This window comes from Phoxinus phoxinus, assembly GCF_949152265.1.
Source record: "Phoxinus phoxinus genome assembly, chromosome: 6".
NCBI lineage: Eukaryota > Metazoa > Chordata > Actinopteri > Cypriniformes > Leuciscidae > Phoxinus > Phoxinus phoxinus.
The window spans coordinates 34,748,147-34,759,048 of NC_136881.1; the positions used below are offsets into that span (position 1 = coordinate 34,748,147).

Sequence of the window (10,902 nt, forward strand, 5' to 3'; positions counted from 1 at the left end):
TTTTGTGGATGGAGCTTAACTGCCATCAGTTTAAAGAATATCTTTTGACTTTTAACCATGATAGGAAAGTATGAAAAAAAAAAAAAAACGATGACCGGGACCTGTCGTCAAAATCCCAAAAGTATGAAAAAAAAAAAACATGAACCGGGACTTGAACTCAATTTCTTTGTGGATGGAGCTTAACTGCCATCAGTTTAAAGAATATCTTTTGCCTTTTAACCATGATAGGAAAGTATGAAAAAAAAAGAAAAAACGATGACCCGGGACCTGTCGTCAAAATCCCAAAAGTATGAGAAAAAAAAAAAAAAAAAAACATGACCCTGGACTTGAACTCAATTTTTTTGTGGATGGAGCTTAACTGCCATCAGTTTAAAGAATATCTTTTGCCTTTTAACCATGATAGGAAAGTATGAAAAAAAAAAAAAAAAAACGATGACCCGGGACCTGTCGTCAAAATCCCAAAAGTATGAAAAAAAAAAAAACATGACCCGGGACTTGAACTCAATTTTTTTGTGGATGGAGCTTAACTGCCATCAGTTTAAATAATATCTTTTGCCTTTTAACCATGATAGGAAAGTATGAAAAAAAAAAAAAAACGATGACCCGGGACCTGTCGTCAAAATCCCAAAAGTATGAAAAAAAAAGAACATGAACCGGGACTTGAACTCAATTTTTTTGTGGATGGAGCTTAACTGCCATCAGTTTAAATAATATATTTTGCCTTTTAACCATGATAGGAAAGTATGAAAAAAACAAAAACAAAAAAAAAACGATGACCCGGGACCTGTCGTCAAAATCCCAAAAGTATGAAAAATCAAAAAAACAAAAAAAAACATGACCCGGGACTTGAACTCAATTTTTTTGTGGATGGAGCTTAACTGCCATCAGTTTAAAGAATATATTTTGCTTTTTAACCATGATAGGAAAGTATGAAAAAAAAAAAAAAAAACGATGACCCGGGACCTGTCGTCAAAATCCCAAAAGTATGAAAAAAAAAAAAAAAAAAAAAAAACATGACCCGGGACTTGAACTCAATTTCTTTGTGGATGGAGCTTAACTGCCATCAGTTTAAAGAATATCTTTTGCCTTTTAACCATGATAGGAAAGTATGAAAAAAAAAAAAAAAAAAACGATGACCCGGGACCTGTCGTCAAAATCCCAAAAGTATGAAAAAAAAAAAACATGACCCGGGACTTGAACTCAATTTTTTTGTGGATGGAGCTTAACTGCCATCAGTTTAAATAATATCTTTTGCCTTTTAACCATGATAGGAAAGTATGAAAAAAAAAAAAAAAAAAAAACGATGACCCGGGACCTGTCGTCAAAATCCCAAAAGTATGAAAAAAAAAAAAACATGAACCGGGACTTGAACTCAATTTTTTTGTGGATGGAGCTTAACTGCCATCAGTTTAAAGAATATATTTTGCTTTTTAACCATGATAGGAAAGTATGAAAAAAAAAAAAAAAACGATGACCCGGGACCTGTCGTCAAAATCCCAAAAGTATGAAAAATCAAAAAAACAAAAAAAAACATGACCCGGGACTTGAATTAAATTTTTTTGTGGATGGAGCTTAACTGCCATCAGTTTAAATAATATCTTTTGCCTTTTAACCATGATAGGAAAGTATGAAAAAAACAAAAAAAAAAAAAACGATGACCCGGGACCTGTCGTCAAAATCCCAAAAGTATGAAAAAACAAAAAAACAAAAAAAAACATGACCCGGGACTTGAACTCAATTTCTTTGTGGATGGAGCTTAACTGCCATCAGTTTAAATAATATCTTTTGCCTTTTAACCATGATAGGAAAGTATGAAAAAAACAAAAACAAAAAAAAAACGATGACCCGGGACCTGTCGTCAAAATCCCAAAAGTATGAAAAAAAAAAAACATGAACCGGGACTTGAACTCAATTTTTTTGTGGATGGAGCTTAACTGCCATCAGTTTAAATAATATCTTTTGCCTTTTAACCATGATAGGAAAGTATGAAAAAAACAACAAAAAAAAAAAAAACGATGACCCGGGACCTGTCGTCAAAATCCCAAAAGTATGAAAAAAAAAAAACATGAACCGGGACTTGAACTCAATTTTTTTGTGGATGGAGCTTAACTGCCATCAGTTTAAAGAATATCTTTTGCCTTTTAACCATGATAGGAAAGTATGAAAAAAAAACAAACAAAAAAAAAACGATGACCCGGGACCTGTCGTCAAAATCCCAAAAGTATGAAAAAAAAAAAACATGAACCGGGACTTGAACTCAATTTCTTTGTGGATGGAGCTTAACTGCCATCAGTTTAAATAATATATTTTGCCTTTTAACCATGATACGAAAGTATGAAAAAAAAAAAAAAAAAAAAAAAAACGATGACCCGGGACCTGTCGTCAAAATCCCAAAAGTATGAGAAAAAAAAAAAAAAAAAAACATGACCCTGGACTTGAACTCAATTTTTTTGTGGATGGAGCTTAACTGCCATCAGTTTAAAGAATATCTTTTGCCTTTTAACCATGATAGGAAAGTATGAAAAAAAAAAAAAAAAAAAAAAAAACGATGACCCGGGACCTTGTCGTCAAAATCCCAAAAGTATGAAAAATCAAAAAAACAAAAAAAAACATGACCCGGGACTTGAACTAAATTTTTTTGTGGATGGAGCTTAACTGCCATCAGTTTAAAGAATATATTTTGCTTTTTAACCATGATAGGAAAGTATGAAAAAAAAAAAAAAAACGATGACCCCGGACCTGTCGTCCAAATCCCAAAAGTATGAAAAAAAAAAACATGAACCGGGACTTGAACTCAATTTTTTTGTGGATGGAGCTTAACTGCCATCAGTTTAAATAATATCTTTTGCCTTTTAACCATGATAGGAAAGTATGAAAAAAACAAAAACAAAAAAAAAACGATGACCCGGGACCTGTCGTCAAAATCCCAAAAGTATGAAAAAACAAAAAAACAAAAAAAAACATGACCCGGGACTTGAACTCAATTTTTTTGTGGATGGAGCTTAACTGCCATCAGTTTAAAGAATATATTTTGCTTTTTAACCATGATAGGAAAGTATGAAAAAAAAAAAAAAAACGATGACCCGGGACCTGTCGTCAAAATCCCAAAAGTATGAAAAAAAAAAAAACATGACCCGGGACTTGAACTCAATTTTTTTGTGGATGGAGCTTAACTGCCATCAGTTTAAAGAATATCTTTTGCCTTTTAACCATGATAGGAAAGTATGAAAAAAAAAAAAAAAAAACGATGACCCGGGACCTGTCGTCAAAATCCCAAAAGTATGAAAAAAAAAAAAACATGACCCGGGACTTGAACTCAATTTTTTTGTGGATGGAGCTTAACTGCCATCAGTTTAAATAATATCTTTTGCCTTTTAACCATGATAGGAAAGTATGAAAAAAAAAAAAAAACGATGACCCGGGACCTGTCGTCAAAATCCCAAAAGTATGAAAAAAAAAAACATGAACCGGGACTTGAACTCAATTTCTTTGTGGATGGAGCTTAACTGCCATCAGTTTAAAGAATATCTTTTGCCTTTTAACCATGATAGGAAAGTATGAAAAAAAAAGAAAAAACGATGACCCGGGACCTGTCGTCAAAATCCCAAAAGTATGAGAAAAAAAAAAAAAAAAAAAACATGACCCTGGACTTGAACTCAATTTTTTTGTGGATGGAGCTTAACTGCCATCAGTTTAAAGAATATCTTTTGCCTTTTAACCATGATAGGAAAGTATGAAAAAAAAAAAAAAAACGATGACCCGGGACCTGTCGTCAAAATCCCAAAAGTATGAAAAAAAAAAAAACATGACCCGGGACTTGAACTCAATTTTTTTGTGGATGGAGCTTAACTGCCATCAGTTTAAATAATATATTTTGCCTTTTAACCATGATAGGAAAGTATGAAAAAAAAAAAAAAAAAAAAAAACGATGACCCGGGACCTGTCGTCAAAATCCCAAAAGTATGAAAAAAAAAAAACATGAACCGGGACTTGAACTCAATTTTTTTGTGGATGGAGCTTAACTGCCATCAGTTTAAAGAATATATTTTGCCTTTTAACCATGATAGGAAAGTATGAAAAAAAAAAAAAAAAAAAAAAAACGATGACCCGGGACCTGTCGTCAAAATCCCAAAAGTATGAAAAATCAAAAAAACAAACAAAAAAACATGACCCGGGACTTGAACTCAATTTTTTTGTGGATGGAGCTTAACTGCCATCAGTTTAAAGAATATATTTTGCTTTTTAACCATGATAGGAAAGTATGAAAAAAAAAAAAAAAAACGATGACCCGGGCGGGACCTGTCGTCAAAATCCCAAAAGTATGAAAAATAAAAAAAACATGACCCGGGACTTGAACTCAATTTTTTTGTGGATGGAGCTTAACTGCCATCAGTTTAAAGAATATCTTTTGCCTTTTAACCATGATAGGAAAGTATGAAAAAAAAAAAAAAAAAAACGATGACCCGGGACCTGTCGTCAAAATCCCAAAAGTATGAAAAATCAAAAAAACAAAAAAAAACATGACCCGGGACTTGAACTCAATTTTTTTGTGGATGGAGCTTAACTGCCATCAGTTTAAAGAATATATTTTGCTTTTTAACCATGATAGGAAAGTATGAAAAAAAAAAAAAAACGATGACCCGGGACCTGTCGTCAAAATCCCAAAAGTATGAAAAAAAAAAAAACATGACCCGGGACTTGAACTCAATTTTTTTAAGTACTTTAAGGAAGTTATCATACTTCATACTTTAAGGAAAGTATGAAAAAAAAAAAAAACGATGACCCGGGACCTGTCGTCAAAATCCCAAAAGTATGAAAAAAAAAAAAAAAAAAAAAAAACATGACCCGGGACTTGAACTCAATTTCTTTGTGGATGGAGCTTAACTGCCATCAGTTTAAATAATATATTTTGCCTTTTAACCATGATAGGAAAGTATGAAAAAAACAAAAACAAAAAAAAAACGATGACCCGGGACCTGTCGTCAAAATCCCAAAAGTATGAAAAAAAAAAAACATGAACCGGGACTTGAACTAAATTTTTTTGTGGATGGAACTTAACTGCCATCAGTTTAAAGAATATCTTTTGCCTTTTAACCATGATAGGAAAGTATGAAAAAAAACAAAAACAAAAAAAAAACGATGACCCGGGACCTGTCGTCAAAATCCCAAAAGTATGAAAAAAAAAAAACATGAACCGGGACTTGAACTCAATTTCTTTGTGGATGGAGCTTAACTGCCATCAGTTTAAAGAATATCTTTTGACTTTTAACCATGATAGGAAAGTATGAAAAAAAAACAAAAAAACGATGACCCGGGACCTGTCGTCAAAATCCCAAAAGTATGAAAAATCAAAAAAACATGAACCGGGACTTGAACTAAATTTTTTTGTGGATGGAGCTTAACTGCCATCAGTTTAAAGAATATCTTTTGACTTTTAACCATGATAGGAAAGTATGAAAAAAAAAGAAAAAACGATGACCCGGGACCTGTCGTCAAAATCCCAAAAGTATGAGAAATAAAAAATAAAAAAAACATGACCCTGGACTTGAACTCAATTTTTTTGTGGATGGAGCTTAACTGCCATCAGTTTAAAGAATATCTTTTGCCTTTTAACCATGATAGGAAAGTATGAAAAAAAAACAAAAAAAAACGATGACCCGGGACCTGTCGTCAAAATCCCAAAAGTATGAAAAATCAAAAAAACAAAAAAAAACATGACCCGGGACTTGAACTCAATTTTTTTGTGGATGGAGCTTAACTGCCATCAGTTTAAAGAATATATTTTGCTTTTTAACCATGATAGGAAAGTATGAAAAAAAAAAAAAAACGATGACCCGGGACCTGTCGTCAAAATCCCAAAAGTATGAAAAAAAAAAAAACATGACCCGGGACTTGAACTCAATTTTTTTGTGGATGGAGCTTAACTGCCATCAGTTTAAATAATATATTTTGCCTTTTAACCATGATAGGAAAGTATGAAAAAAAAAAAAAAAACGATGACCCGGGACCTGTCGTCAAAATCCCAAAAGTATGAAAAAAAAAAAACATAACCCGGGACTTGAACTCAATTTTTTTGTGGATGGAGCTTAACTGCCATCAGTTTAAATAATATATTTTGCCTTTTAACCATGATAGGAAAGTATGAAAAAAAAAAAAAAAACGATGACCCGGGACCTGTCGTCAAAATCCCAAAAGTATGAAAAAAAAAAAAAAAAAAAAAAAACATGACCCGGGACTTGAACTCAATTTCTTTGTGGATGGAGCTTAACTGCCATCAGATTAAATAATATCTTTTGCCTTTTAACCATGATAGGAAACAAAAAAAAAACGATGACCCGGGACCTGTCGTCAAAATCCCAAAAGTATGAAAAAAAAAAAACATGAACCGGGACTTGAACTCAATTTTTTTGTGGATGGAACTTAACTGCCATCAGTTTAAAGAATATCTTTTGCCTTTTAACCATGATAGGAAAGTATGAAAAAAACAAAAACAAAAAAAAAACGATGACCCGGGACCTGTCGTCAAAATCCCAAAAGTATGAAAAAAAAAAAACATGAACCGGGACTTGAACTCAATTTCTTTGTGGATGGAGCTTAACTGCCATCAGTTTAAAGAATATCTTTTGACTTTTAACCATGATAGGAAAGTATGAAAAAAAAAAAAAAAAACGATGACCCGGGACCTGTCGTCAAAATCCCAAAAGTATGAAAAATCAAAAAAACATGAACCGGGACTTGAACTAAATTTTTTTGTGGATGGAGCTTAACTGCCATCAGTTTAAAGAATATTGTTACGTCCCTGGCTTGTCTAGGGGTTTTTGGGACAAACAAATAAATATACCCAGGATGGAAAACTCAAGGATGACTCGAAACAGGTGTCAAGTTTGTGTATTTATTGATTTTACTAACAAAGATGCTAACTAGAAAAATATAACAACATAACACAGAGACAGTCTCCACGGCTCCCGCCGCGCAGATGCAATACACACGAGGACAACCCGCTGCTCACCACACCTCTCCAGCTGATCACAAACACTGGCCCGTCAGCTGGCTCAACGGAGACGGCACAAGGCAAAGATCACGATCAGCTGCACCCAGCCGATCTAGTTCACACAGCAATTCACACAGTAGTCAACGTTTAGTAATCCACACAGACTTCAAGGGAAAAATAAAGAGATCTCGATCAGCTGCACCCAGCCGATCTCAATAGTCCACACAGCAATTCCAATCCAGTGAGCCACACAGACGTCAACAAGGAAGAGGGATCTCCTTTCCCAGAGCACTTCACTGGCCCTGTTTATACACCTCGCTGATTTCCATGATCAGCTTCAGCTGCGGGATTATCTGCGTCAACCTCCAGACACCTGCAAGAGAGGGAGAGAAAAAGAGCGCACGCGACACACACACACATACACAGACCTCACGGGTCGTAACACCCCCACCCATAAGAACAAACTTATATAGTGTGTATCTTAGAACACATAAAAGTTTATCCCTTATATGTTAAATAATTTTAGTCTTACCCACGGGATAGGGCATCAGCCAAGATGTTGTCTGCTCCCCTTTTATGTTTAATATGCAAGTTGTAGCCTTGAGCCAGAAGGGCCCAACGCATCAACTTTTGGTTAGTGTTGTTCATGCGGGCTAGAAAAACAATAGGGTTATGATCTGTGTAAACAGTGACTGGCAAGAAACTTGAACCTACATACACTTCAAAGTGCTGTAGAGCAAGGAGCATGGCCAATGTCTCCTCCTTTATGGTGGAATAGTTCAGCTGGTGTTTCTTGAACTTAGTTGAAAAATAACACAAAGGTTTACACATGTCTCCCTCCCCTCGCTGCATCAGCACCGCCCCAGCTCCAGTTGCACTAGCATCAACTTCTAAGTAAAACGGTTGGTAAAAATTGGGCGCCGCCAACACAGGTGCACTGCAAAGAAGAGACTTGGCAGCCTCAAAGGCCTGATCACACCCATCATCCCACCTAAAAGGTACCAAAGGACTACACAGTCTAGTGAGTGGAGCAACTACCACAGAGAAATTTTGGCAAAAACATCTATAATATCCCGCCATTCCTAAAAAAACGCCTAAGCTCACGTCTAGTGGTAGGAGTCGGTAGAGATAATATAGCCGTCACTTTTTCGACCCCATCCACTTTGCAGCTGACAGGATCATCATGGGACACACCCTCCTCAGAGAAACAAAACCTTCAAAAATAAAAGGTTTAAAACAATCATCAGTCTCACACATCTCTGGTTCCAGCCTCTGGGGCTGGGGAGACATTTTAATCAACCCCCCTTTGGTTGTTTTTACGTTGGACTAGGTTGCGGACCCTTCCACGCCCTGCACTCAGCAATTAGATGTCCAGGTTTTCGACAAAAGAAACATACTCTGTCTGCCTTTTGAATGGAAGCTATTCTGGGACGACTGTCAGGAGAATTATGAGCTAGCTGTTCAGACTTTTGAAGGCCCGCTCGAGGAGGAGCATCTCGCTCAATAAAGGTGGACTTATGCAGAAGCGCAAACTCATCTGCAAATATGGCTGCCTGTTGCAAGGAAACAATCTTTTGTTCACCTAGATAAACCGCAGTACGTTCTGGCAAACAGTTTTTAAACTCCTCAAGCAAGATAAGTTCACGTACAGAGGCCACATCATCTGCTTTACATGCCGTGCACCATCTATCAAAGAGAATACCTTTTTCACGAGCAAAGTCTGTAAATGTCTGATCATGAGTTTTCCGTAAGCTACGAAAACGCTGTCGATATGCTTCCGGTACTAACTCGTAAGCTCTCATAATAGCACTCTTAACCTGGTCATAATTTAACCCATCCTCAACTGACAGTGCTGCACATGCTTCCTGGGCCTTACCGCTTAATTTACACTGTAGTAAAATGGCCCACACCTCTTTAGGCCAGCGCAAAGCTCCAGCAACACGTTCAAATGCCCCAAAATAAGCTTCCACTTCAGTCTCGCGAAAAACAGGCACGAGAGAAATATATTTACTTACATCATACCCACTGGCAGACTGTGGAGACACACTGGCAGGAGTAACAGGGCGAGCAGTATCAATATTTGCCTGCAGTTCGAGTTGTCTTATTTTAAATGCTATTTCTCCGTCTTGTTTCTTTAATTCCAATTCTCGATGGAGTTGGAAATTTCTTTCCTTTTCTTCCTTCTCTATTTGAAGCCGCAACAAACGAACTTTTAACCGGCCATCCTCCATAGAACCTGGGGATGACTCAGTTGAAGATGGCACATATTTGGGCATTGTTACAGGCTTACCTGTCTGTATCCTCTGTTGACCAGTGGGGGTCCCTAGAGCAAGTTGGTCCCCCCTCACACTCAGCTCTGGATCAAAATCACTCACAGGTACCGGTAATGCCATAACCCCTTTACTGATGAGTCCGTTCAAGACCACCGCTTTAAGTTCAGCTCTCCCTAGAGAAGCGGATACAGAAATCTCATAATAGTTTGCAATATCATGAAGTTCAATTTTCTTGCATTTATCCAGCTGGTTAAATTCTGGAAAAGACACAAACGCCTTTAAATCAAACGCTGCCATGACAAAACCACTTGAAAACTACTTATTAAATTGACATAGTATAACTCAATGACTCAATATCACCCCTTCCCCTCCACAAAACAAACCTCCTCAGCACCTGCCTCACCAAACTTACCTATCTATCTTCAGAAGCGTGCCGGGCTCGAGGCGACTTATAGGCAAAACATCAGCGGTCGAAACCCTGAAACGCCAGCCCCCTTTGGAGAACGTAGTCTCCGCCCAGGATTTGCTTCCAAAAATAAAAAATGCAAAATAATAAACTAGTGCCCGATGGAAAGGCTATTTCAGCCTAGCTGGACACTACCCTATGCTAAGCTGAGGAAGCAGTTCAAGTGGAAGTTTTACTCAGGGAAACATCAATCACCATAAACAACCAAAACAAAATATACCTATGCTATAGCTACCTACATAGCCTACACCGAAATAAATAACGAATATACCATCAGGTTTAAAAACCTGATCCACAACATGTCACATGAAACAAGCATCCCAGTTTTCCAAAAATCCCGGACGAGCCCCCACTTTTGTTACGTCCCTGGCTTGTCTAGGGGTTTTTGGGACAAACAAATAAATATACCCAGGATGGAAAACTCAAGGATGACTCGAAACAGGTGTCAAGTTTGTGTATTTATTGATTTTACTAACAAAGATGCTAACTAGAAAAATATAACAACATAACACAGAGACAGTCTCCACGGCTCCCGCCGCGCAGATGCAATACACACGAGGACAACCCGCTGCTCACCACACCTCTCCAGCTGATCACAAACACTGGCCCGTCAGCTGGCTCAACGGAGACGGCACAAGGCAAAGATCACGATCAGCTGCACCCAGCCGATCTAGTTCACACAGCAATTCACACAGTAGTCAACGTTTAGTAATCCACACAGACTTCAAGGGAAAAATAAAGAGATCTCGATCAGCTGCACCCAGCCGATCTCAATAGTCCACACAGCAATTCCAATCCAGTGAGCCACACAGACGTCAACAAGGAAGAGGGATCTCCTTTCCCAGAGCACTTCACTGGCCCTGTTTATACACCTCGCTGATTTCCATGATCAGCTTCAGCTGCGGGATTATCTGCGTCAACCTCCAGACACCTGCAAGAGAGGGAGAGAAAAAGAGCGCACGCGACACACACACACATACACAGACCTCACGGGTCGTAACAAATATATTTTGCCTTTTAACCATGATAGGAAAGTATGAAAAACAAAAAAAACAAAAAAAAAACGATGACCCGGGACCTGTCGTCAAAATCCCAAAAGTATGAAAAATCAAAAAAACAAAAAAAAACATGACCCGGGACTTGAACTCAATTTTTTTGTGGATGGAGCTTAA

The 10,902-nt window shown here is 37.2% G+C and overlaps 1 protein-coding gene across 3 annotated transcripts; it reads right to left on the reverse strand.

Moving 5' to 3' along the window:
* Positions 1–8,102: 8,102 nt before the first annotated feature.
* On the reverse strand, positions 8,103–10,677 carry LOC307000510 (uncharacterized protein). 3 transcript variants are annotated; one of them, XM_079616151.1, is made up of 2 exons: positions 10,312–10,677; positions 8,103–9,437 (listed from the first exon to the last, which is right to left on the reverse strand). In XM_079616151.1, the coding sequence occupies exon 2, from the start codon at positions 9,382–9,384 to the stop codon at positions 8,308–8,310; it is 1,077 nt and encodes a 358-aa protein (XP_079472277.1). In that variant the 5' UTR covers positions 9,385–9,437; positions 10,312–10,677; the 3' UTR covers positions 8,103–8,307. The 3 variants fall into 3 exon arrangements, with proteins under 3 accessions (XP_079472277.1, XP_079472278.1, XP_079472279.1); XM_079616152.1 differs by having other exon boundaries at positions 10,307–10,677; XM_079616153.1 differs by lacking the exon at positions 10,312–10,677 and adding an exon at positions 9,677–9,859.
* Positions 10,678–10,902: the final 225 nt, after the last annotated feature.